Raw genomic sequence first — 25,706 nt, forward strand, 5'->3', positions numbered from 1 at the left:
TTGGGCTTTAATGAATTGTGAAGGGTAGTTTAGGCTTTTCAAAAGTGGGATTTTTTTTTTGGGACATCTGGCTTGTCTTGTCTGTCGGATAGGAGTACTGAGTTCGGCTTCCGCGGGCACCTCACTTCCCTTCACCTCTTCTCTTCTTGAGGATGGATGCATACGTTTTTTGTCTCTCAAATCACGGCACTTCATCTCACACGATCAGGCCCACCTTGCGGCCCCGTCGCCGTTGCGTGCCTTCTCCACTTCCGTCCAATCCTATTCACAGGTGAGAAATTTTGAGTTTTTAGCGTTTACTTTTCTGATATTATGGCTTTTGTTCTGGGGTTTTGGCCTCTTTCAAGACCAAATTGGTGATGGAGGTGGCGGTGTTTCAAGGGAGAGATTGCTTTGATAGAAGGGGAGGGGGAGGGAAGGGGAAGAAGTGAATTAACCGGAAAAAAGGGCGTAATCAATAGGAGAAGGCACGTCGTCCACCTGCTTCGCTTCTTTCTTTAAATTATTATTATTATTATTATTATCTTCATTGTTGAGTTTGTGTATCAATCTCTTTGTTTTTATCAATTTCTTCACGTTTCTCTCTCTTTCTTCCCGTTTCTCTCTGTTTCTATAATCCTAAAACGGCTTCTTTCCTCTGCATTGACTGTTGTCTATTTTATTAATCCTTCTGGGATTTGGACTTTGACTTGTTCGCAAGTCATAATGTATTCAAATTACTTTTTTCTCTGATTTTTTTTTTAAAAAATAGAGTAATAATTTATCCAAGAAATTTTTGGACTAAAATAGAAGAGTTTACAATGGGCAGCACTTGAAAACAATGCCACAATTGATATTACTGAAAGGGATGAAGATGATCAAATTTGTAGGTTCTTATTGATTGGTTGAGCTTCACATGTATGTATTGTTTCCATACCGAAATTGTGGATTTTAAGATCATATTGAACAGCTAGCCTTACTGCATTGGGCTTTCTCTAATTTATATACCTCGATGGTGTTGGTAGGTACAATTCAGCTAAATGTATACAAGCATGTACAAGGTGAACTGCCCAATCTAAAAGTCGAGCAGCAATTAAAGCCTAATTACTGAGGCTCTCTCTTTTCATTGGACTGGAATATCATGCATATACATGTCTATGAGCTTGACTGAGTTTGATATTTTACTCCAATTAACTCCATATATATGTACATTTGAATTCAAACTGATAATTAATATGCCATTAGTGGGTGCTTAGCATATTTTGTGTTACGAGGTGTATATTCCTTCCTTCCTAAAGCTTTGATGCAGAGGAATATTGATAACAATTTCATTGGTATGGTACTGTGGTTGCTTGACATCAAATAGTTGGTCTATGATTTAACTACGGTAGCAGAGTTGATGCTATGATATTCATTGGATATATAAACTGATCAGCTGTCAATTTCATCATTGTTATTGCCTTGAGTATTATGTTTCATCAACAAGATTTTCTATTATGAAACTTGATACTTATCTAGGCACATGAAACGATTGCGCAGGTTGGCTTCTAGTATATTTATAAAGCTAGTGCTAGTCAGCTGACCATGCATTGATGACATTGAAATTTATTGTCTATGTTTCAGCTCAAAATTACATATTAGTCCGCTTGAGACCCAAGTTAAAATCCATGGAGGACTGAAAATAGTATCTGTGGGTATGCTGCCACCAAGAAAGTTCTTGCAGAAGAGGAAGAAAGTGGAGGTCTTCAAAGATGCAGCTGATGAAGCTGATCAGAAGAACTGGAGGAAACTCATGACTGAGATTGAGGAGGGAGGGTCCGCGGTTTCAGTTCTCAAAAGCAGGAGGTCCAAAGACCAAGCTCTTCCAAAAGACTTAGTTTTGGGTACATTGGTTAGATTCAAGCAGCTAAAAAAATGGAACCTTGTTGGTGAGGTAGGCAAAGACTTCTGTATTGCCCTTTACTTCCTGCTACATTTCTTCTGATTTCCCTTTTTAAAACTGATGATTATTAGTGGGTAGCAGGTTTCATTTTGATATTTTGAAGTCTAATTGGCATTAAATGGAGCAGAGTGAAAGAAATTGTGTTTAGTCATATGAAGTCCAGCAGTCATCTGAACTTGTTTTGTATGGCTACATCTCATAACATGTGTGCATCAAATTCATCTGTTCAATCTGTTTAGTTATTTCTTACAGTTAGTGGTTTTATTGTTGCTTCGATTGATTATTTTTCTGAACTAACACAAAAGCCAAAAATTGGAGGGAAAGGGAAAGGGAACATGGAACATTAGGAAATAAAGTTGCTTTTGTAGTTGGATTAAATTAACGTTTTGAAAATTTGGGCTGTTTCCTTTAGAGATGATTCTTAACATTGATTGTGGATAGCCTTGCATATTCTTAATAGCCAAAATTCTCTAGTTTTATTGACTGCATGAAGGACGATAATTTTTCTGTTCTTAGGCTATTTATATGATATATTTATTGTATGCTATGCTTTTGTTCTCTAGATTCTTGAATGGCTTCGTATTCAGCCTTGGTGGGACTTCAATGAAATGGATTTCCTGATGCTAATCACAGCTTATGGGAAGCAAGGGGACTTCAATAAGGCTGAGAAGGTTTTGAGCTTTATGAACAAGAGGGGTTATGCGCCAAATGTTGTATCCCATACTGCTCTTATGGAAGCATATGGAAAAGGAGCTCGACACAACAATGCTGAAGCTATCTTTCGAAGAATGAAATCCTCAGGCCCGGAACCTTCTGCTCATACATATCAGATAATACTTAAAATATTTGTTGAGGTAAGAGCTTATTAAAGATTTATCTTTAAATTCTGTTAACTTAATGTCAACCCTTGGTTTGCTGTCAAAACAAGGTTTTTGTTTTAGCTGTAATTCAGGTCAATGCAATTTAAAGACTGCAAGTTTGGATCTCATATGTGTTAAGTCTGACTAAGTTTGTACATGTCAAAATTCGTTTTACCAGTATATTCCAGGGCCCTTGAAAATTGGGTTCATGTTTAAATTGTTAAGCATTAAAAGTCAGTTATAGGGTAGGCTGGGACGTGCTTTGTAATACAGTGCAATGGTTGGGGGCTGCTGAGAGTTTACATATGAACACACTTGCTTTGACCATGAGGTTCAGCTCTTCAGAAAGCAACTTATAATGTTGACGGCCCTTATGATTTAATGAATGAGTATTGAAGCATAATGTTGAGGACCTAGTTAATAATCTCACAACAGACAAATCAAATCCAATTGAAAGCACTGACGAACAAAATAAAAGATAGACTTGATTGATAGAATTTAGAGAATTGAACCCTAATACAATCTATAGTGTAGAAAGCACATGTCGTCATAATCCTTCCAGGACGCTTCTTCCATAGGAACTCCTCTCCATTGCATCAAATCTCGCCCGGTTGTTACTAGGCGTATTCCCAGCAGCACTAGCATTAGTATCAACTTCCATTGTTAAACTGATCTCTTTTGGACTTGGAACATTGGTGGCCAAAAATTCCAGCAAGCTGCAAATTCCTTCTAGCCGAAATTCAAGGTGTAAAAGTCCAACCTTAGGCCCCCACCCAATGGATGGACAAGCCCTCTCCAAAATCTAACTCTGACACCCAACCTCAACCTTGACAGAGATTGATCGCTCAATGAAAGCGTCAAATTGTTGAAATCCGAGTAAATCCAAGTTAGCTTTAGAAATTCTTCCACTTCCATTCGGCATCACATAAGCAAGAGTTGCCTTACTCTGACCAGTACATGATTTATGTTTCATGCTGACTTCCAGCCTATAATGTTCTCTCTCTAAGTATTTGGATACCTGACTCGTCCAAGAAAAAGTTTTTGAATTCGTGTTTTCATCCAGCTTCTACTTTACTTCATCTTGTGTATTACCGGGCTATCGCAGGGAAACAAGTTTAAAGAAGCTGAAGAAGTTTTCGAGACCCTTTTGAATGCAGAAAAGTCACCTCTGAAACCGGACCAGAAAATGTTCCACATGATGATCTATATGTACAAGAAATCTGGAAATTATGACAAAGCGCGAAAATTATTTACACTGATGGCTGAGCGTGGAGTTCCACAATCTACAGTTACTTATAATAGTCTGATGTCATTTGAAACTAATTACAAGGAGGTCTCAAAGATCTATGACCAGGTAAATCTAAAGATCTATATCCTTTATTTATGATATTCTGGATAACTATATGCAATTGTTTCATGAGGAATACATTTGATATGAACCATGAGTTGCATAGTAGTTCTCCGAAAGTGCTTTTTATGGATCTAGTACAACTATAGTTTCTCAACATTTTTGGGGATCTTCATCTATAATTTCCCCTTTCTCCTACACCCATCTTCTCTATTTGATGATAAATTTGACCTAAATGCCTGCTTCTAGATGCAAAGAGCTGGTCTTCGACCTGATGTTGTGAGCTACGCCTCACTCATTAATGCTTATGGGAAAGCTAGGAGGGAAGACGAAGCTTTAGCTGTTTTTGAGGAGATGTTGGATGCTAAAGTCAGGTGTGATACTCCACATATTTTTGTGTTCTTTTTGCATGGAGCCAACTGCCAAGGTTCTAAAACTTAACTCTAGATATGGGTTTAATATAAGTTTGACTTCCGTAACTCATTTGAAGTCCATGCACACACAAAGAAAGCCACCTTAATGGGGCTTCCTTTGCACCTCATTTTTCCGTCTAAGACTATTGGAAAAAACGAGATTGACTTGTCAACTTTGTTTTGATTGTTTCTTTGCTCTAAAGACTGAGTATTTTATAAATCCCCAAGGCTCACCAAATTCTCACTTAAACAGAGCAGAGCTCTCAGGAACATAGGGTGGATAACCTACTGTGTTCTTTCTTATCATGTTTTTAATTTGTTTGGGATTTTTTTTATTTTCTTTTGTTTGTTGCTGTTTACTGTTCGCTAAATACATCAAATCATCGCTCGTAGAGGTCATGATATGCCATTCTTCTGTTTGTTTTTCAGGCCAACCCACAAAGCTTACAATATTCTACTTGATGCATTTGCAATCTCAGGAATGGTGGAACAAGCTCGTGCTGTGTTCAAGAGCATGAGAAGGGACAGGTAAAAACATACTATAAGTAATTCAAATTTCCATGAGGGATCCTTGCGTACTTAGTTTATGGGCAATAAAGATTCGTAGATGAGAGCCTAGGCTGCACCTCACATGTGGAATTTCTGTGTTTTATTGTCAGGGGATTTATTTTTAATTTTTGGGCTTTTTCTTCATTGTGCTCGTTCTCTCACACAAATCAACTTGGAGAAGTGTGCCTCCACGTTGGCAGTTTTTTTTTATACTTTCCGGGAACTCAAGAACATGCATGGTTACAAGCTGGTTTTTGGACATCGAATGGGTCCTGCTTAATTGATGTCATGGCCCTGCATGTGGGTTTCTAATTTAAAATAAAAAAAAATACATGGGATAGTGTGGGCAATATTTAAAAGGAAATCTGTTTTCATAGGAATATTATATTTGTTTCTTTCCTTTGCAGGTGCAACCCAGATATATGCTCGTACACAACTATGTTGTCAGCTTATGTGAACGCATCTGATATGGAGGGTGCTGAAAAATTCTTCCAAAGATTGAAGCAAGATGGCTTTAAACCTAATATCGTCACATATGGGACATTAATCAAAGGGTATGCTAAGTTAAATGATTCTGAGAAAATGATGGAGAAATTTGAAGAAATGCGGATGATTGGGATCAAAGCAAATCAAACAATCTTCACTACAATCATGGATGCATATGGTAAGAGCAGGGATTTTGACAGTGCAGTTGTTTGGTACAAGGAGATGGAATCTAGTGGGCTTCCACCTGACCAAAAGGCGAAAAATATCCTTCTATCTCTAGCAAAAACGGCAGATGAACAACTGGAAGCTAAGCAACTTGTAGGCAATTTTGATAATGATGGTAACGGACAAAAGTTCAACGTGATTTCTAGGTTTGTTGATGAGGAAGATGAGGATGATGTTGATGCCGACGAGACCATATCGTATGGTGAAAAGCAGGATGAATTGTTAGATCCTCATAGCAATCAGCAAACGGTCAATGAGGTTTCTCGGTTCATTGACGAGGATGAAGATGAATATGAGGATGAGGATGAGGCAGAAGATGCCATTTCTTCTAATGAGAAAGCAAGATGAATATTTTTGAAATATGGTCGACACAAGCCTGAAAGGCTTGTGTGATTTTGTAAAATTTATATTGTATACTGTTCAGTACCTAGCAGGCTAGCATTAGCGTTTACTTCATCCAGAGTTTGTCCTGGCCTTTCACAACGTATTTTTTCATGCACTATATGAAAGACGATTTTTGCTTAAAGTTGTAACTCATCACTGCATGTGTAAATTACCCTAGATTGTGATATGATTCAAATCACCAGCAATTTTCCTACGGTTATGATATGATAGCTTCGTATGGCCATTTAAGCAAAAAAAAAAAAAAATCTACTTGCAATTTTCTTCATGTAAGGGCATTAATCATGTCTTCTGATACATATGGCTACATCTAGACTATTAAGCTATCATTTTTGGGGAAATTTAGCAATTTGGAATACGGGGGATATTGATCCTGTAGACTTCTCTTGTGATTACCATACTTACCATAGATATTGAATTCAGATTCTGAGAATATGGGCTAAAGTTTGTTTTTTTTTTCTCCATAAGAAAGTACTTTTATTGTTGTGTATGAGTTGAATGATTATGAGACCAATAATCAGAGTATATGTGAATGTGAGTGCTTCCACATTCTCTTGTTCTCTATTTTTCTTTTTCCCTTGAGAAGTTTTTTCAACTGCTGCATATATCTGTAAATACTTTGTGTTGATACATAACTTTGAACTCATTTTATTTAACATAATATTCCATACATCAATGGTTCTCTCGTGACTCAGGAGAACCACATTCACCGAACACACACATACATCACAAGCTTTAGTGGGATTCCTCTTTATTCTTCAACCCCAATAGCCTCCACTCTAAGAAATCCTGCCAAAAGCAATTGGAAATTAAAGAAACTTGTTAGCAACAAAGTGAGATCTTGAAAGTCTTTGATTAATTAAACTGCAGACTAAAAGTGAGAGTTATAAATAATGAAGCTCACTTGCTGCAGTCAATATCCTTAGAGATGGGCATGCTGAATTCAATCCCACACTTCTTAGGTAGCTGGTTGGCAGCATCAGGCTTTATGCCCTGGTATTGGCTGGCTGCTTGCTTCACACATTCACAGGCTGCGCGCCGGTCTGTGGTGGTGGGCATAGAGGATTGCAGGCTCCTAACCCCACTGCAGCATGATTCCGATGGAGTGCCATCGTTCAGGAGGTAAGGCATGCATGGAGCCAGCATTGACTCAATCTGCATACAACTCAACCCCTCTCCTGGCTTCACCATGAACATCACCATGGCCAGACCCATCATCACTGCCACAACTGCACCCTTCTTCATGTCAAAAAGTTTTTTTTTTTCTTTGAATTGATAGATGAGAAGTGGTTTTCGATGTAGAAAATTTAAGGGTGTTATATAGTTGGTGATGGGAGACGTTACAGAACTTTGGCTTTCTTGTTTTTAGGCTTTAGGGGGGAAGCATGATGGCTTTTGTGCATTGCTGGCTTCCTTCTCCCTTTTGTTTGTATACTTGTCAATGGTGTTGGGAAGCTTTTTCCATAATAGGTGTCAATGAGGAGAAGAGTTTTTCAATGGAAGTAACTGAAGGTTGTTGAGCTCTGTTGTTTTTAGTGCAAGACTAAGCATGCTGCATGCATATCAACTAGTGTTATTATCTCAAAAAGGGACAAGTGCAATCCATATATGTAATGACAATTGCCACATATTGCAATACAACAGCTTATATCCCATTTACCCCAACTGCTGAGTGGTACACAAGAATTTTATGCGATATGTGAAATTCACAAATTCATTTGGATCTTGTGCGTCTAACTCAACAGCTCTGATAATTGAGATATCAACTGGTGTGATCTTTATCATTCTCGAAAAACCTATATATTCTATAGTCGTAGGGCGGACATTTTTCACGATTTCATTTAGAACCTCAAAAATAGGGATAACTGACATGTCAACTGAGGTTTTTATCGTTTTTGAAGGACTTGTAGATTCTATGGTTAGCCTGTTAGATCGGATGGGTCCCTCATACGTTGTCGTTTCATGGAGGTGATAGTGATACCACATTGTCATGTATTGGGCTTAGTAAAGTTTGGGCCTTAGATTTGAAATCAAGAGACTGTCTACGACCCACACGGCGCCACAACCCCAGTGGCCCAGACCATTTTGTCTCGGACAACGCGAATTGCATGCACGCGCCATGCTCGCGCATAAGAAACCTTTTAAAAAATCACAATCCAAAACTCCGCGCCATTAAACCGCCTCATCAAAAGCTAACAGCGTATATTACACGCGCAACCCTATCTCTTCCATAATTGGTCCGTTTCTGACACTGCCGTCAATACTCGTGAGTCTGACGCACCTATTCGTCTTACGATACTTTCCAAAGCACGGCTCTTGGATTCACGAACGCATTTCTGGCCGTAGATCTCTAAGACAGGGGATTTACATTTTGGAGAAAGAGCGAGTTCTAGAGAGAGAAACCCCTTTTTAGAGAGAGAAAGCCAGACGGAGAAGAAGATTGGATCCAAACCAAAAAGGTAACTAGCTCGAAGCCCTACTGTGTTTTGTCCTCCGAATCCCAAATCGTTCTGTATCTTTTGTCTATATTGATTGTACATATAGCTAGTTCTGTGTCGATCTGTGCTTGTAGAGGTCAAGATTCAGTGAATTGAGGGAGATTCGAGAGCGGCGTTTTATCTATATAGGGTTGGTTTGGGGAAAGGAACCCTATATTGAATTTTGATTCTTCGTGAAGTCAGGGTTTTTAGGGTTTTGCTGGAGAGACAAAAGCCCTAAAAGATTTGTTTTTGAGTGCAAGGAAAACACAGGGGATTAGGGTTTTTCCTGGGGTACATGTATGGCGTCGGGGACTATAGTTCGAGAAGGAACTGAAGGCAATAAAGAGAAGCAGCGCTATACGGAGAGCAAGGTGTACACAAGGAAAGCCGTTAAAGGTCCAAAGAAGAACAACACCGCTGCCCCGACCACTACCACCGACACGAACGCTAACAACAACACCACCAGCTTCACTGCCAATACTGCAAACAACAACGAGGACAACAATAATATCTCCAGTAAAGATGGTGGCATCGATAATGACGGGAATAAGAAGAATGACTCAATTCAAGAACTTTCCCAAGCCCTAGCCACTGCGGAAGTGGATTCCTCCCAGCAGCAGGTTGTTTCACGACTAGATGTGGGGTCGGATGACACTTCGAGTCTTAACAGGCAGCAAGAGGTGGAACCTGTCGTATGTGAACAGCCTTCAGGAAATGGGGCCATGAAGGAGGGCTCAGAGGATCGATGGAAAGTTAATGTGCCTTCATTGTCCAAGAATGAGGTGCGGGAGTTAAGGATGAAGCTGGAGGGCGAGTTGGCTATGGTGAGGAGTTTGGCAAAGAAGATTGAAGAGAAAAAGGGGCCTATTAGTGGTGGTGTCTCTGTCAGTGAGGGTAGTGGCAGGGGTGTGGTTAGTCATTCATGCGTGCCTTTGAACTTTGGGTTCAATCATGGAGTGAAGATGGTTCATTCTGAGGTGGCCTCAGCTCGAGTTCCAGTTGAGGGTTTTACTCCTAGGCAGTCTAAGTCCTTGAATCAATTGAGTATACCGACGTTGGAGAATAGTCAGGGTGCAGTTGAAAATGTGGAGAAAGAGAAAAGGACTCCAAAGGCTAATCAGTTCTATAGGAATTCAGAGTTTTTACTTGCGAAAGACAAGTTTCCTCCAGCTGAGAGCAACAAAAGGGCAAAATTGAATGGGAAGAAGCACGGAGGACGGGAAGTGGGACATGGGTTTAGGCCAGGTAGTAAGGTTTTTAAGAGTTGTAGTGCTTTGCTTGAGAGATTGATGAAGCATAAGCATGGCTGGGTGTTTAATACGCCTGTTGATGTTAACTCTCTGGGTTTACATGACTATTTTACTATTATTAAACATCCGATGGACTTGGGCACTGTGAAGTCGAAGCTGAATAAGAACCGGTATAAGTCACCAATAGAATTCGCAGAGGATGTAAGGCTTACATTTAGTAATGCGATGACTTATAACCCCAAAGGGCAAGATGTCCACATAATGGCTGAGCAATTGTCGAAGATATTTGAGGAGAAATTGGCTGTTATAGAGTCAGATTATAATCGTGAGATGATGCTACTCAGTGTTGATTATGCAATGGGAATTTATACACCAACTTCAAGAAAGGCCCCTCCTTTTCGGCCACCTCCACTTGATGTGAGGAGGATTTTGGATAGATCAGAATCAATGACACATCCTCCTCCCCTTCCTTCAGTAAGGACTCCTGCTCCGAAGAAGCCAAAGGCAAAGGATCCACATAAGAGGGATATGACATATGACGAGAAGCAGAAGCTTAGCACAAGCCTTCAGAGTTTACCATCAGAGAAGCTGGACAACATTGTTCAGATCATTAAGAAGCGGAATTCAACACTATTTCAACAGGATGATGAAATTGAAGTGGATATTGATAGTGTTGATACTGAGACTCTCTGGGAACTTGACCGGTTTGTAACCAACTACAAAAAGAGTTTGAGCAAGAACAAGAGAAGGGCTGAACTTGCCATGCAAGCAAGAGCAGAGGCTGAGCAGAATGTCCGACAACAAGTAAAGCCTTAAGTCATATATTCTAATTTTAAGTCTTTTCCGGTACAGTTACTAAATGTTTTGTTGTGCTTCTTTCTTTTCAGCTCCCAACCCCAGTTGTGGCAGAGGCACCAAAAGAAATGGAAATAGGTAATGTCTTGAGAACACAAAAATAAATATGTATTAAGTCTGTGAATTGCCTTTTCAATTGGACTGTTGATTTTTTTCCCCAGCAGATGGAAGGAATGGCGCCTCCTCTTTACCTGTTGAAGGGGGAAAAGGGGGGGATAATGCAAGTAGGTCAAGTAGTTCAAGCAGCTCTAGCAGTGATTCTGGATCTTCTTCAAGTGGTAATTGCTACAGTTTTAAGTTTCTAGCCAGTTTTGTGCATCTTATCTTTTCATTTAAGCAATAACATCCATGTCGAGTTGAGGTCCTTCCATCTCTTTTTTCTAAAATCTATTTCTATGTTTCAATATTGCAGACTCTGATAGTGACAGCTCCTCGACATCTGAGTCCGATATAGGGCATTCACCTAGGACTTGACATATTTTGTTCAGGTAGAATGGTATCCTTTTATGTTTTCCTCAAAGGTCACATATGTAGTATTTTTTCTTCATGTATTCTGAGTTATTTTCTTTCCTAATGATTCACTATATTGATATTTGAAATTTGTCACATACCTCTGATTTCCGGTTGTCATTGACTTGTCGCTTAACTAGAGTTTGGTTGGCAAGTGAGAAGTTTTTTTTTTTGTTGAAACTGATTGATTAGGGGTAACAATGATGATCCTTGGTAGCTCATACGTTGTCAGATTCAAAGCATGTATTAATGGAGTGAAATAATATTTTTGTGGAAAAATGCACTCACTCCTACTTGTAATGATGCCTGTAACTTTTTACTGTTCCAGTGGGGACTGTTCCTTTTAGTTTCTTGTGCATACTCCTAGCATCCACCCCTGTATGAATTGCCATATGACCCAAAAGATGGATGACTTTTTTACTAGAAATTTTAATGGTTTTACCTGGGCAGTTTTTCTTTTCCTTTTTTGAATAATAAGAGAATAGATAACATATATAAAAGCACCAAGGGGATGCCAAGCAATTACAAAGTGTGACTTTTCTACTACTCAAATAGTATATGCTTGCTTTTATGCTTTACCCCTACTTTTGACTGAACCAAAAAGCGAAGCTTACTTGAACATCGACCAAATTACAACGAAGCTAGATTCTGCCCACTCAAAAACTCTAGCACACTAACAGTGGAAGCAAGTACATCAGTCTTCCTTTCTCTTTTGAATTGGATTGAATTTCCGAGCCTTTTAACTCCACAATAGTTCCTTCACTTGTAGCCTATATCCGTTTGTAGGTTGCGATGTTCACCAAATGTTATGTAGGCTGATTGATATTCCCTTTTATTCCATTTACTGCTAGTTCACTTGGAACCATTATTATAGGATCTGGAATAGTTGGTTAGGGTTTTCTCTCCGATGGTGGTCGCAGATTGAAGAGAAGTTGGAAAAGATTGGTGCTGATATATGGATATGGATGGTGTGTGTAGGAATATTTTTGTATTTGGATGAGCCAATTATAGTGGACATTCAGTGAATATGTGATGCCTCTGCGATTGAAAAGCATGGTAGTAAGCTGTTGCACTATCTTCTTAAAAGACCCACAACTTGGAGATGGTCCAGATCTGAGAGCAACCTAACTGATGCAAGACACATAAAGGTCACTGGAGCAAATTCAAAGACAAAGGAATCTAGATTTTATTGTCTATTTGAGAACCAATAGTCTTTTCAAGGTAGTATTAAGATTTAAGACTTGTATGTCTTTTTCCTTTTTATGTAAAGAGTTTTTGGGTCAGTTTTATGGAGTTTACTTTTACTGGAAGGTTAGAATTTACAGGTTTGCTGGAATTTGAAAATAGTTGATAATGGGTTATGTTGGTCTCTTATTGTGTCATCCCTACAACTGCTAAAGACTTCCTGATGCACCTAACCACTACTTCCCGGTAAAATTTGTATTCAATACAGATAATCATTAGTCATGAAGGTTTAATTGCTTCTCCTGAGAATTGGAGAAGGCATCCTGGTAGACTAATTTGTATCTTAATCTCCTATTACTAAGAATAATAAGATCAGCTTTTATCTTTATTTTATATTAGGATGATGAAAGGTAAACTGGTAAAGATGAACCAAGGTTTCTAATATTGGCAATGTTTATCCCTAAAAGGTTAATCTCACTCTTATACCACGAGTACAAATGATGTGGCATCATAAAAATAAATTCCAGACTTCTGTATGATGTGTGAAACTTATTTACTTTGTGCTCGTGTTGATTTTTGTTTGTTTCTTTCCATTCAAAAAAGTTTGTATCTGTATCATGCTGAAGTGAAAGCAATTATCCTGGAGCTGTTTCTAAAATTTTATACGAGTTACTGAATTTCTAAATTACAGAACTGCAATTGTGCCTGCTCTCCCTGTATTAGTCTTTCTGGCAGGGCCTTGCAGCTCTCTTGATCTTCCATACTTCATTGTTTTAGATATGATGTGATTAGCTATCATGCCACTTGAATGTATTAGGCTTTTACTAACCTCTTTGTTTTTTGTTACGTTTGTTCAGGCTGTTCAGAAAGTTAAGACTACATTGGAATTCTACAAGATGGTGATTTTGGTCTTCATATTTCGGAATTGGGAAAAGCTCTCAATGCCGCCAAGCCTTCTTGCCACTGCAATGTGGGGTCTTTTGTCATCCTATCGGCTGAATCTGTCCGTGTCCCTGAACGTGGCTTATTCGCGTGGTTAGAGATTTGTATAATATAAGGTAGAATATGGAGATGGTGATTAGATACAAGATGGTTTGTATGCGTAGCACATGTAGATGACTAACTTCAGCTACACACACTAGTCTCAGCCTGACTGTACTTGATTATGTAGTGTTAGATTCAGGATTTTTTTTTGGGTGGTATTATACACAAGCTAGTCTGTAGGCCAAGTTCATGAAGTCGTAATTCACTTCCACAAGGGTTCTTCCTTGGTATTGCTTTGGCTTGTTCTGTAGTTGTTTGTCTGGACTGATTTTGATTGTACTATGAAAATGAACATGAGAGGGAGACTTAGCTCGGCCATGCTATCTCAACCTCTAACAAGGTTCCAACCCATCAACTTAAAATCAACAAAACCCTTCTTCATCTTCACAACAGTACTCTGCATGGTCGGAGTAATATTTCTTTCTGCATTATTGGGTTTGTTAGATTAAATTGGAGTAATATTCGACCTCTAGAGTGGTTTAGCAATATTCAAAACTTTTATCTAAACCAGAGTCTACCTAATGTCGTTGACCCTTTTGGTGTAGCTATCCATCCATCTAAACGACAAAAGATGAATTTCTCAATTTTGACTTTGCGTACCAAATCATTCCCCGGAGAAAATGGATACTAGAAGGGGAATGATTTACCTTATATGTATGAACAGATATGTTAATAAACAGAGGCATTCAGTCCTCTCGAACATTTAGGAGCAGAGTCGCAAGCTGTGCTTTGAAGCAAAAGCCAGCGGACAATGTTCTCAGAGTAAGCCATCACCAACACTACAACCTCTATCACATCCAAGAAGAAAGACTCGAGCAACAAACATGGCATTACTGTGAAATAGCGATCATGTGCCGTGGAGACGGCGAGTGCAGACCACTTGGGTTTCTTCTGGGCCTTCCCTTTCCGTTTCTTTCCCTTCTGATCTCCATTGTTGCATAGTCTGGATATTAAGAACTTCTTAGCTTCTACCGCCATTTGTGATTTTGAGAATAAAAAGGGATAATTTTTTGCTATATAGAAGTAATCTTTAAATCCTTATAACTTCTGGTATTTTGAATTCCCTAAATGTTCTGGTAAATGTTTTGATTCGGGATAATCGATTCTTTGGTATATAATCGATTTGTTTTTTGAACAATCCTATTCCTATGGTTGGTTTTTGTCTGTTTTGACTAAATTCGGTTACTTTCAGGATTGATCTGATTGACTTCTGTCTTGGGATTTGTGCAAACCGTTGCATATGTCATTGCTGTCTGTGCGTGACAATAATAGTGGAGCTGGCTCTGGAGCTGATCAAGGCAAGGCACCCATTCATGTCATGGAGTGGTTCACTTCTCAGATCCCCTGTTGATTCATTTCCATGGTCTCTCTGTTTATTGGTTTTGCCTTCCTCCTTTTATTCTCTTGATGTTTGATCAGGAGAAGTAAATGAAGGACTGTAAGTCTGGAACTCCCTGAACTGCGATAACACAACCAGGAGAAGACACAGTGAGAATTAGGCTCTGCAAGATCAAAACTTCCATTCTCTGAACTTGTTCTTACAGAGACATTAACGATTTTTTTACAATACCAAGCTAACACAACCAAAGTACATGGCCACAAAACAACTTTCTAGAACAAGCTAACTTGTCACAAAGCTTAGCCACATATTAAGAAATAACATAACTAAACTCAGTCTCTACTGTAACAAGGACTCTGGTTGGTCTGTTGTTTTGGTTTGGTGGGGAGAGAAGAGAGACATGGATAGACATTCATTCTTCTTTTATTTTAGAATGGTTGGAGAGACTGAGAAGACATCATGCTTATTGATCCTGTTAATATTCAGAAATCAAGCTCCTAACACACAGAATTCTAGCTCTAGTCTTGTCTTGAACTCAGATGGCATCAACACAGCTTCAGTCTTCAATCTTGCTAACTGATTGCAAACACAGACCACTGCCAAGCTAACTAGCAGTGACTAAGCCAACAGAAATACAACTTCACACTCACAGATTAAAAACAAGAGCAAGAACAAGAATCAGGAAATCACCACAGTATATCTCACAGGAACACATACATGTTTTTTCATTCAAAAGAGTACACCATCTTACATATGAAATACAACATTCCAGAATAAGAAACCTAGATATTTCTTCTAGATTGCTTATCTGGCACTGGCAGCACTACAAGCACATATTAAAATACTATAAAACCATATGACATGGCAGTCCACACAAGCTAGCACAATACAATACATGGTCAACATGACCAACTGAAACTACTAACACAACTTATGTCTAGGCTTATGTTTCAGCCCTAACAGATCCTGACATGATATTTGAAATCAATCACGTCCTTACCTTAAAAAAGACGCTCATCATTCATATAATTTTCATCCCAGGACAAACAAAAGACTTAATATTCCAACATCGTAATGCTGAGAGTACCAACCACCTTGCAACTCTTATTAAAAACCAAACACACACAGCAAAGCTAGAATCAAAGTTGAAAATGCACTACAGGTGTTTACAAAAGGAGTAATATGACCAAGTAGAGAACATCTGAATTACCTCGGGAAATTTAAACTATCTGCCTTCCCCTTGTTATCTGCCTTCGCCTTATCTGCCTCCTTTTTCGTTGCCTCCGACTAAAGGTTTCCACAAACCACTCATGTTTCCATGTGGTGAACCTGCGTCCAAAGATAAGTCCAACCACCAGTCCACTTCCATATCCTATAGCAATTATCATCCACTGAATATATACTGAAGAACCACCTGAGTTCTCGTCATCTTCATTGGTCGGAGCCAATGGAGGTGATTCCCCTACATTTCCACACGTCTTTGACAGCGGCTTCCCACACAATCCCATGTTTCCCTCGAATGAATTGTTCTCGAATGTGCCAAACTGTTTTCCTTGTGGTATATGACCTGAGAGATTATTCTGAGAGACATTGAAGAATGAAAGGAACGTCAACTGTGTCAGCTGAGGCGGAATCTCTCCCAAGAGCATATTGTTTGACAGATCTAATGATTCAAGATCCGTCAAGTTCCCAATGAGTGATGGGATGCGACCTGAGAGGTGATTGTTGGAAAGGTTAAGTGATTGCAGTTTCTTTAAAGTTGCGATGGATTCTGGAATCCCTCCTTCAAATTTGTTGCTTGAAAGATCAATGACTACAAAGGCATTTGGGATCTTGGGATATATCATATATCGACCTTTATTAACCAATGCCAATTGAATGTTAAAAATATAATAAAAGGTCCAATAATCAGACCTCAGCAAAGGTATACTTGCCTCCATGTATGACAACTCTTTCTCTTCAAATGCTCTCATATCATTCCATATTTGGAAATACTCAGAAGGAAGGATACCAGTAAAATGGTTATTAGAGAGGTCAATGATGCGCAACATGGAGAAATCAACATTTGATGCAGGCCTTCCAATTTCACCAAAAAGTTTGTTAGATCGCAAGATAAGGACTTGTAGTTTAGGTAGAGCTCCTAACCAAGATGGGAATGTATCGCAAATCTGATTGTCACCGAGGTTTAGAATCCATAACATCGTATGATTTGCCAACGATATTGGTATTCTTCCCTGGAATTCATTTTGGCTTAAGTCTATCATCCTCAAATTACTTCCATTTACAGATGCTTCAGGAATGCTGCCATGGAAGTAGTTGCATTTGAGGTTTAACACATTCATACTATTCCCCAAGTTGAACAAACATCGTGGAAGTGTGCCATTCAAATGGTTAAAAGACACATCTAGGGAAAACAGATTAGGCAGATTGCAAAACTCAATAGGCATTTCTCCACTTAAACTATTATTGAAGACAAAATACTCAATAATTGAGGGTGGTGGTATAGGGAGTGGTCCTTGCAGCTGGTTAAACTCCATTCCTATGTGTTTTAGATTGGAAAGGCTTGAGATGGGTGGAGAGCCCTCAAAACCAGTCAAGAAATTGTAACCAAGTGCAATATGCCATAGGGTTTCTCTACCGGTGTTCCATAACCAACTTGGAATCTTTCCATGGATGTTGTTGCCTACAAGATCCAAATATGCCATTTTGTGTTGATACCGAAGGAAGTTTGGGAACTCCCTCAAGTTGCACGAAGCGAGTGCGATATTCCTCCACTTTGGGAGTGTAGCATTTGGACTGGTTTCATTGAGCATTGAGAAATTATTATATGACAAACCGAGATCCACTAGATTTTCCAGGGAAAAAAAGAGGTCAAAGTCTATAATTCCGGTCAACTGATTTCTTTCCAAAGCTAGTTGTTCAAGATTGACTAGCTTTGAAATCGAAGCTGGAATTGGACCTTGCAGTTCATTATTTTCAAGGCTTAAGGCAGTTAATCGAGTGAGGTTTGCAAGCCAATGAGGAATTCGACCACTTAAATTAGTCGATTGAAGGTTAAGAGCATCAAGTCGACTAAGGTTTGCAAGAACATGTGGGATTTCACCATTTATACTGCATTTTCCAATGCCCAAAAGAGTGAGCTTGGTTTTCTCACCGAGCCAAGACAACGACCCACAAGTCAAATTACTGTTTGAAAGTGTCAAATTGGTAAGCTTTGTAAGGTTGGCAAATGAAGAAGGGATTTGCCCAAAGAAATGGTTTTGTTTGAGTCTAAGTATGGAGAGATTGGTAAGATTACCAAGTGAATATGGAAGTTGTCCTCCAATATTGCAGAGAGCGAAATTTAAAGTAGTCAAAGAATGAAGGTTTCCTATTGAAGCAGGTATCTGCCCTGAAAAATTTGTGCTCTCAAGCCATAATATCTTAAGAGGTGAGCTCCTTTGAAACTCAGGAAGATAACCAAGTAGGTTTTCATTCATCCCCATATTGAGATCCTGTAGGTTTGGTAGTTCAAAAATTCTATTTGGAAATCTACCAAGAAGTCCACAGTTTCCGAGATGAAGAGATGTCAACGCAGAAAGGTTTGCTATGTTGCTGGGGACAGCAGAAGATATGTCTACATTATCAAGGTAGAGTTCCTCAATATGAGTTAAATTTTGAACTAACCTCTCCAGGCCAAGTCCTGTAAGCTCCAACAATCTTCCGTTGATTTCATCCACACTTCCTGTTAGATCAAGCGAAGTCAATCTTGTCAAGTGTGATATTTCTGATGGAATTTGGCCATGGAATCCTGATGAGGTGAGGTTGAGGTATGTCAGTTGCGAAAGGTACCGAAATTCAGAAGGGATTTGAGAGTGGTTGAAGTCGTTGTCTGCAAGGTTAAGCCTTTGAAGGTGAACAAGGTTAAAGAGGCTGCTATTGGAGCTGATTGAGCCATACAACCAGCTGCTACTGAGGTCAAGGTAAATGACATGACCGGTGTTCTCATCACACTCAACACCATCCCATAAGCAGCAGTCTCCATTCCCTCCATGTTGATTCCATGATATCACCTTTGGGTGAGCAGAAAGGTCAAATGAAGCTGACCTGTCGAGGACAAAGCTTTGGCTGAACTGCAGCAACGCAAAGCTTTCGTCTCTGTGACATGGTGGTGGCGTGGAAGTCAAAACGTGCATTGGAAGAAACGAGGATGCTAAGACAAGCAAGGTTAGAAATCCTGAGGAATATTTTTGTGATGAAGCTGCCATGGTTATGATTAGATGAAGAAGAACTGAGCACCAAGAAGCCATTTATGAGCACAGCCAAACAAAGACCTTAAATTGCAAGTCAATGGCGTATTTTCACATTTATATCATCAAACAATTCTAGGTAGCTCAAGAATTGTCCAATGGAAGTTGCAGTAATTTTTATTTATTTATTATTGATTCTAATAAACTCTAGCAGTCCTCTGACATCACATTCAATTTGCTCTTGCCTTTTTTTTTTCAGTCAAAACTCTGATACATTGAATGACATGGAACATTCTGATGCAGAGAATTCAAAATGCTTTCATGTCAACTTCACAATTTCCCAATGGGTTACTCTGATAAGTGCTTTTATTTAAAAAATTCTCTCTTTTTTTCTCAGAATCTCCCATTCCGATGTCTGCAACTAGCCCATAGTCCATATTCATGTTTACTTCTGTAGGAATTAAGGAAATTATAAATTTCCATTTTTAGTATGTACAAAAGAAATTCTATTTAAAGCATCAATCACCTTCTTATTTCTTTAACTTACACAAACAAAAAAAAATGAAAAAATTGACCAAGTACAACATGCACCAGAATATTAATGTGTATTTTATTTATTTTATAAATATCAAATTAATTTTTATAATATTAATTATAAATATTAAATTTATTGGCAAAAATACTTATAAAACTAAATAATGTATTAAATATATATTATTAAAATTGTGAGACCCACATTAATTTAGGTAAAAAAACTCAAAAACATCATGATGAAAGTGGGTCCCACAAAAAAAAATGAAAAAAAAAAAGGAGGCAGCTTCCTCTGCCTCCGCTGTGGGAGCTTCTTTCTCGCTAGCGGATCCGCTGACCGTTTTTGCCCTGTTTGGCACAATGGAGCGGCAATGCCAAACAGGCAACTAATGATTCAAGATCCGTCAAGTTCTCTATGAGTGATGGGATGCGACCTGAGAGGTGATTGTTGGAAAGGTTAAGTGATTGCAGTTTCTTTAAAGTTGCGATGGATTCTGGAATCCCTCCTTCAAATTTGTTGCTTGAAAGATCAATGACTACAAAGGCGTTTGGGATCTTTGGGTATATCATATATCAACCTTTAACTAATGTCAATTGAAGGTTAAAAGGATAATAAAGGCTCCAATCTTCAGACTTCCGCAAAGTTGTACTTGCCTCCATGTATGACCACTCTTTTTCTTCAAATGCTCTCATACCTTTCCACATTTGGCAAATACTCAAAAGGAAGGATACCAGTAAAACGGTTATTAGAGAGGTCAATGATGTGCAACATGGAAAAATCAGCATTTGATGCAGGCCTTCCAATTTCACCAAAAAGTTTGTTAGATCGCAAGATGAGGACTTGTAGATTACGTGGAGCTCCTAACCAAGATATGAGAATGTATCGCTAATCTGATTGTATTGGAAAGATAATAACAGAGTAAATAGCACAAGAGAAGTAGAGATGAAAGGTATATTTCATTCACTGTCCAGTTTACAATTACACGAGGTATATATACATGTCTATGAGGAGGTAGTTTACAAGATAGAGTTAAACTCTATCTAGAACTCTATCTTATACATATGACATATCCTCTGTATAACAACTCACGTATACCAACTTTGGCTTGATCCTTTCCATAACAACTTTGCTAACAGCTTGGAGAATATCATAATTTCATTCTAACATTCCCTCGCAAATCAAGCACTCTGAGCAACTTGTGTTAACCTCCCTTGTCAACACTACCCCACAAACGAAACTGAGGAGTATGCACAGTGAGTTTATCTCTAAGCTTTTGAAAAAAAGAGACAGACAAAGGCTTTGTAAAAATATCAGCAATTTGTTCATGGGAAGGAACGTGATTCACGGACAGTTGCTTGGCCAAGACTTTCTCCCTAACAAAGTATAAGTCAAGTTCAATATGTTTTGTTCGTGAGTGGAGAATTGGGTTGGCAGATAAGGCCACTGTACTCAGATTATCGCACCAAATAACAGGAGGTCTGTGTTGATAGACTTGGAGTTCATGTAACAGAGATTGCAGCCACAAAATTTCTGAGGTTGCATTTGCAAGGCTGCGATATTCAGCCTCTGTACTTGATCTTGACACTGTGTGTTGCTTCTTGGAGCACCAAGAGATGAGATTATTACCAAGAAACACACAAAACCCAAATGTAGATCTCCTGTCATCCACATCACTTCCCCAATCAGCATCCGAAAATCCAGTGAGATTGAGGTAAGAGGAGGCTGTAAGAGTGATACCAGATGTGAGAGTGCCCTTAAGATATCTCAAAATTCGTTTCACTGCCTTCCAATGTGTGTCAAGAGGGGTCTGCATGAACTGGCACACTTTGTTCACACTAAAAGCAATTTCTGGCCATGTAATAGTGATGTATTGGAGAGCACCTACGATACTTCGATATTCTTGGACATTAGAGATTGGATCGCCTTGTCTTGAGGAGAGTTTCAAGCTACTAACCATGGGAGTTGGCAGTGGATTGGACTTGTCCATCTTTGCCTTTTTGAGGAGGTCCATAATATATTTCTACTGAGATAAGTGCAGTCCATGAGATAGATATTGAACTTCAACACCAAGGAAAAAATTGAGCTTGCCGAGGTCTTTGAGAGAGAACGTATGATCAAGTTTCCGGATTAGTTGGTGAATCTCAGAGGTGCTGCTTCCTGTGATAATAATATCGTCAACATACACAAGAATAAAGAGTTTGGATGCTGGTGTGATCTGTATGAACAAAGAGTGATCAGCCCTTGATGATTTAAACCCAATAGATCGAAGAAATAGACTCAACTTTTCAAACCATGCCCTTGGGGCTTGTTTCAAGCCATATAAGGCCTTGTGCAATTTGCAAACCAACTGCTGATGACCAGAGTGTTGCTCAAAGCCGGGTGGCTGTTGCATATACACTTCTTCCTGCAGAATACCATTTAGAAAAGCGTTATTGACATCTACCTGTCGGATGGACCATGCTTGAGATAAAGCAAGAGTGAGGAGTGTCCTTATAGTGGCTGGCTTAATAACCGGACTAAATGTTTCTGTGTAGTCAAAACCAGCTGTTTGTGAGAACCCTTTAGCAACTAATCGTGCTTTGTACCGATCAATGGCTCCATCAGGGTGTTTCTTGATTTTGAAAATCCACTTACAGCCAACTGTTTTCCGGTTTGCAGGTAAAGGAACAAGAGACCAAGTTCTATTACGCATTAGAGCTTTGTATTCATTATGCACGGCAATGGACCAATCTGCATGCGTTAAAGCTTCATGGACAGTAGATGGTTCAGATGTAGACAAATTTGCAACATACACCTTTGGTTTAAAAATTCCATCCTTTGCCCTGGTTATCATAGGATGAACATTAGATTGAACAGTAGGATTTGGCGCATTATTTGAAGGGCTAGCGGGGATAGAATTATCAAGTGTAGCAGGATGAGATTGAGGTGATGTATCTGAGACTTCTAATGGCGGAGGAAGCACAGTAGCTGATGGTGAGAAAGCAGGGACAGGAGATGTATGAGTGTTGGTCGCATGAGAGATGGGATATATAGGTATGGAACTTGGTGTAGCTAGAGAGTCTGAACTAGATTTTGTAGTTTCAGGTAAGGAGGGAGAATGAAAAGGGAAATGATGTTCATGAAATGTCACACGCCGTGATATGTAAATTCTGCCATCAGAATCTAAACATTTGTAGCCTTTGTGATTTGGGCTATACCTGATGAATGTGCAAGGGGAGGAACGGAATTGAAGTTTATGATCATTATAAGGTCGCAAATGAGGAAAGCAGAGACAACCAAATACTCTTAGAAAGGAATAATCAGGTTTAGTATTAAAAAGTACCTCAAAGGGAGACTTACCTTGATGAACTGTAGTAGGCACTCTGTTGATGAGAAATACTGCAGTAGAAAATGCATCTGACCAAAACCGAAGAGGAAGAGATGATTGAGCGAGAAGAGTGAGACCTAATTCAACAATGTGGCGGTGTTTTCTTTCGACAATGCCATTTTGTTCAAATGTATGAGGGCAAGAATGACGAAAAATGATGCCACTAGAATTCAATAGAGGTACAAGGGAACGAAACTCACCTCCCCAATCAGTTTGTAGGATTTTAAGCTTTGTGTTAAATTGTCGCTCAGCTTGCCGTTGAAAATGTAAAAAGGACTGATATACATCTGATTTTGATTTTAAAAAATAGATCCAGGTATATCGAGAAAATGCATCAACAAAGGAGACATAATATTTGAAACCATTGTGAGATGTTTGTGAAGCTGGTCCCCATAGATCTGATTCAACTAATTCTAGAGGTGAATGATATGTTGTATGGGAATGGGAAAATGGAAGTTTATGACTCTTACCCATAGAACATGCTGAGCATAAAAAAGGAATTTTATTTGCTTGATAAGGAACATTACATTGATTGAGACACTTAGACAAAACAGGAGAGGTAGGATGGCCAAGCCTCCTATGCCAAAGTTCTACTGACATTGAACGAGACAAATAACATGAAGAATTAAAAGAGACTTTATTTGTGGAAGATAATAAGCAGATGATTGTTGAGAATCAGATTTTGCATTTCCTGCGGCAGTAGATCCCTCTCTCGGATCGAACTTATACAGTCCATCAGTGACAGTCCCTTTAAGGAGGACAGTTTGCGTTGGTTGATCCTTCACAAAACAAACAAACGGATGAAATTCAAAATAAACATTGTTATCTTTGCAAAATTGTGAAGCTGAAATGAGATTTTTGGTGATTAGAGGAACATGAAGTAAGTTTCTGAGCTGTAAGGGTCGAGAGCAAAAAGAAGGTAATGAAGTATGACCAATATGAGAGATTTTCAAACCTGTGCCATTTCCTACATGAATCTTTTCATTCCCACAATACTCGGATCCAAAGGACATATTATTCAAATCATTGGTGATGTGGTTAGTGGCTCCAGAATCAGGATACCAGTAGTTCTCATCACTAGGTTCGGCTGAAGCTGTCAAAGCTGAGAGATTTGCAGTGGAAACCTTGTTTCCTTGACCATTATCAATGTTGCTGCCACCCGAATTCATATTAGAACCAGTGAAATTGACATCAAATCTGTGATAGCACTTTTGGACAGTGTGTCCAATTCTTCTGCATAGCTGGCATTGGGGTCGGCCAATGGACCTTCCTCTACCTCTTCCCCTGGCTGCATAAGTGTTTTGATTTGGATTTGACCTTCCAGCATTATGTTGATTGCCTCGGTAGGACTGTGATCCAGAATTACCCCATGGCTTCTTTGGTTGAACTGTTAAATTCACCTGCATTTGAGCGTCAGAAACAGACAATTGTTGCAAGGTTCTACTTTCAGATGCAAGGAGGAGTGATGATGCTGCCTTTAAAGAAAATGGTTCCTCTCTAGAGGTAATGACAGCAATTATGGGTTCATATTCACTCCCTAATCCTGCTAGTATGCTTAGGATTTGGTCAGCTTCTGGTATAGAGTGACCACATGATGCAAGAACATCACATAAAGATTTCATTTTGATGATATACTCCCTCATAGACATACTCCCTTTCTTTTGAGTTTGAAGCTGGAATTTGAAATGCATGACTTTAGCTGCTGATTGAGAAGCAAAGACTTGCTCGATACTGTCCCAAACTTCATGGGCAGTATTGCAGCCTACGAGCTGTGGCAATATACTCTGACTGATTGAAGACAGCAGCCAGGAGACAAGCAGTTGATCTTGTCGTTGATGTGAGACATACTCAGTGTTGATAACCTTTTCTTTTGATTCGTCGGTGACGAATTGAGACGGAACGGTTTTTGTGCCTTTGATGAACTCTTCAAGGCCATAACCTCTTACAGCTGCAAACACTTGTTGCTTCCAGAGAAGGTAATTGTTTTCATCCGGCTTAACATTCACCAGCTGGTTCGTTGGACTCAGAACTTGAATAGATGGATTTCCTACGATAGTAGGTGCAGAGGAAGAGGAGGAACTGTTAGGGTGAGCAGTAGGCTCCGATACCATAGTGGAAAGATAATAACAGAGTAAATAGCACAAGAGAAGTAGAGATGAAAGGTATATTTCATTCACTGTCCAATTTACAATTACACGAGGTATATATACATGTCTATGAGGAGGTAGTTTACAAGATAGAGTTAAACTCTATCTAGAACTCTATCTTATACATATGACATATCCTCTGTATAACCACTCACGTATACCAACTTTGGCTTGATCCTTTCCATAACAACTTTGCTAACAGCTTGGAGAATATCATAATTTCATTCTAACAGATTGTCACCAAGATTTAGAATCCATAACAGGTATGATTTGCCAATGACATTGGTATTCTTCCCTGGAATTCATTGTGGCTCAAGTCTATCATCCTCAAATTACTTCCATTTACAGAGGCTTCAGGAATGCTGCCATGGAAGTAGTTGTATTTGAGGTTTAACACAGTCATACTATTCCTCAAGCTGAACAAACATTGCGGAACTGTGCCATTCAAATGGTTAAAAGACAGCTCTAGGCAAAACAGATTAGGCAGATTGCAAAACCCGATAAGAACTTCTCCAGTGAAGCTGCTGTTTGCGACAGAATAGGTGATAATTGAGGGTGGTGGTG

At 39.1% G+C, this 25,706-nt stretch overlaps 5 protein-coding genes across 10 annotated transcripts; 3 read left to right on the top strand and 2 right to left on the bottom strand.

Annotated features, from left to right (window-relative positions):
* Positions 1 to 10: 10 nt before the first annotated feature.
* Positions 11 to 6,401, top strand: LOC120003800 (pentatricopeptide repeat-containing protein At3g59040). Of its 4 annotated transcripts, none has more exons than XM_038852890.1 (8): positions 11 to 271; positions 1,005 to 1,040; positions 1,603 to 1,912; positions 2,485 to 2,775; positions 3,887 to 4,135; positions 4,379 to 4,503; positions 4,972 to 5,070; positions 5,499 to 6,401. In XM_038852890.1, exons 1-8 carry the CDS (start codon positions 153 to 155, stop codon positions 6,148 to 6,150), a joined length of 1,881 nt encoding a protein of 626 aa, XP_038708818.1. In that variant the 5' UTR covers positions 11 to 152; the 3' UTR covers positions 6,151 to 6,401. The 4 variants fall into 4 exon arrangements, with proteins under 4 accessions (XP_038708818.1, XP_038708819.1, XP_038708820.1 ...); XM_038852892.1 differs by lacking the exon at positions 11 to 271 and adding an exon at positions 538 to 897; XM_038852891.1 differs by lacking the exon at positions 1,005 to 1,040 and having other exon boundaries at positions 14 to 271.
* Positions 6,402 to 6,823: 422 nt separating this feature from the next.
* Positions 6,824 to 7,492, bottom strand: LOC120003209 (non-specific lipid-transfer protein 1-like). The gene is made up of 2 exons (XM_038852088.1): positions 7,109 to 7,492; positions 6,824 to 6,993 (listed from the first exon to the last, which is right to left on the bottom strand). Exons 1-2 carry the CDS (start codon positions 7,447 to 7,449, stop codon positions 6,984 to 6,986), a joined length of 351 nt encoding a protein of 116 aa, XP_038708016.1. The 5' UTR covers positions 7,450 to 7,492; the 3' UTR covers positions 6,824 to 6,983.
* Positions 7,493 to 8,522: 1,030 nt separating this feature from the next.
* Positions 8,523 to 13,864, top strand: LOC120003964 (transcription factor GTE4-like). Of its 3 annotated transcripts, none has more exons than XM_038853137.1 (6): positions 8,523 to 8,663; positions 8,777 to 10,738; positions 10,822 to 10,867; positions 10,951 to 11,067; positions 11,202 to 11,277; positions 13,342 to 13,864. In XM_038853137.1, the coding sequence occupies exons 2-5, from the start codon at positions 8,984 to 8,986 to the stop codon at positions 11,261 to 11,263; spliced, it is 1,980 nt and encodes a 659-aa protein (XP_038709065.1). In that variant the 5' UTR covers positions 8,523 to 8,663; positions 8,777 to 8,983; the 3' UTR covers positions 11,264 to 11,277; positions 13,342 to 13,864. The 3 variants fall into 3 exon arrangements, 2 of the variants coding, with proteins under 2 accessions (XP_038709065.1, XP_038709066.1); XR_005469415.1 differs by adding an exon at positions 12,278 to 12,520 and having other exon boundaries at positions 8,555 to 10,738; XM_038853138.1 differs by having other exon boundaries at positions 8,558 to 10,738; positions 10,954 to 11,067.
* Positions 13,865 to 14,069: 205 nt separating this feature from the next.
* On the top strand, positions 14,070 to 15,058 carry LOC120003808. Its single transcript, XM_038852903.1, has 2 exons — positions 14,070 to 14,412; positions 14,721 to 15,058. The coding sequence occupies exons 1-2, from the start codon at positions 14,195 to 14,197 to the stop codon at positions 14,941 to 14,943; spliced, it is 441 nt and encodes a 146-aa protein (XP_038708831.1). The 5' UTR covers positions 14,070 to 14,194; the 3' UTR covers positions 14,944 to 15,058.
* On the bottom strand, positions 14,944 to 20,197 carry LOC120003621 (receptor-like protein 6). Its single transcript, XM_038852638.1, has 5 exons — positions 19,966 to 20,197; positions 16,094 to 19,137; positions 15,619 to 15,690; positions 15,372 to 15,485; positions 14,944 to 15,030 (listed from the first exon to the last, which is right to left on the bottom strand). The coding sequence occupies exons 1-5, from the start codon at positions 20,195 to 20,197 to the stop codon at positions 14,944 to 14,946; spliced, it is 3,549 nt and encodes a 1,182-aa protein (XP_038708566.1).
* Positions 20,198 to 25,706: the final 5,509 nt, after the last annotated feature.

This window comes from Tripterygium wilfordii, chromosome 8 (genome assembly GCF_013401445.1).
Source record: "Tripterygium wilfordii isolate XIE 37 chromosome 8, ASM1340144v1, whole genome shotgun sequence".
NCBI classification, from domain to species: Eukaryota; Viridiplantae; Streptophyta; class Magnoliopsida; order Celastrales; family Celastraceae; genus Tripterygium; species Tripterygium wilfordii.

Excerpts from the sequence above, each read along its gene's own strand:
- LOC120003800 (XM_038852890.1), top strand. The coding sequence starts at position 153 with ATGGATGCATACGTTTTTTGTCTCTCAAATCACGGCACTTCATCTCAC. Across the intron at positions 272-1,004 it reads CCGTCCAATCCTATTCACAG|GTACAATTCAGCTAAATGTA; the intron begins GTGAGAAATTTT and ends TGGTGTTGGTAG. Across the intron at positions 2,776-3,886 it reads TACTTAAAATATTTGTTGAG|GGAAACAAGTTTAAAGAAGC; the intron begins GTAAGAGCTTAT and ends GGGCTATCGCAG.
- LOC120003209 (XM_038852088.1), bottom strand. The coding sequence starts at position 7,449 with ATGAAGAAGGGTGCAGTTGTGGCAGTGATGATGGGTCTGGCCATGGTG.
- LOC120003964 (XM_038853137.1), top strand. The coding sequence starts at position 8,984 with ATGGCGTCGGGGACTATAGTTCGAGAAGGAACTGAAGGCAATAAAGAG. Across the intron at positions 10,868-10,950 it reads ACCAAAAGAAATGGAAATAG|CAGATGGAAGGAATGGCGCC; the intron begins GTAATGTCTTGA and ends TTTTTTCCCCAG. Across the intron at positions 11,068-11,201 it reads TTCTGGATCTTCTTCAAGTG|ACTCTGATAGTGACAGCTCC; the intron begins GTAATTGCTACA and ends TCAATATTGCAG.
- LOC120003808 (XM_038852903.1), top strand. The coding sequence starts at position 14,195 with ATGTTAATAAACAGAGGCATTCAGTCCTCTCGAACATTTAGGAGCAGA. Across the intron at positions 14,413-14,720 it reads GGCGAGTGCAGACCACTTGG|GATTGATCTGATTGACTTCT; the intron begins GTTTCTTCTGGG and ends GGTTACTTTCAG.
- LOC120003621 (XM_038852638.1), bottom strand. The coding sequence starts at position 20,197 with ATGATATACCCAAAGATCCCAAACGCCTTTGTAGTCATTGATCTTTCA. Across the intron at positions 19,138-19,965 it reads TGCCAAACAGGGCAAAAACG|TTCTTCTTCATCTAATCATA; the intron begins GTCAGCGGATCC and ends CTTGGTGCTCAG. Across the intron at positions 15,031-15,371 it reads GACTAGAGCTAGAATTCTGT|AGCCTAATTCTCACTGTGTC; the intron begins GTGTTAGGAGCT and ends TTGATCTTGCAG.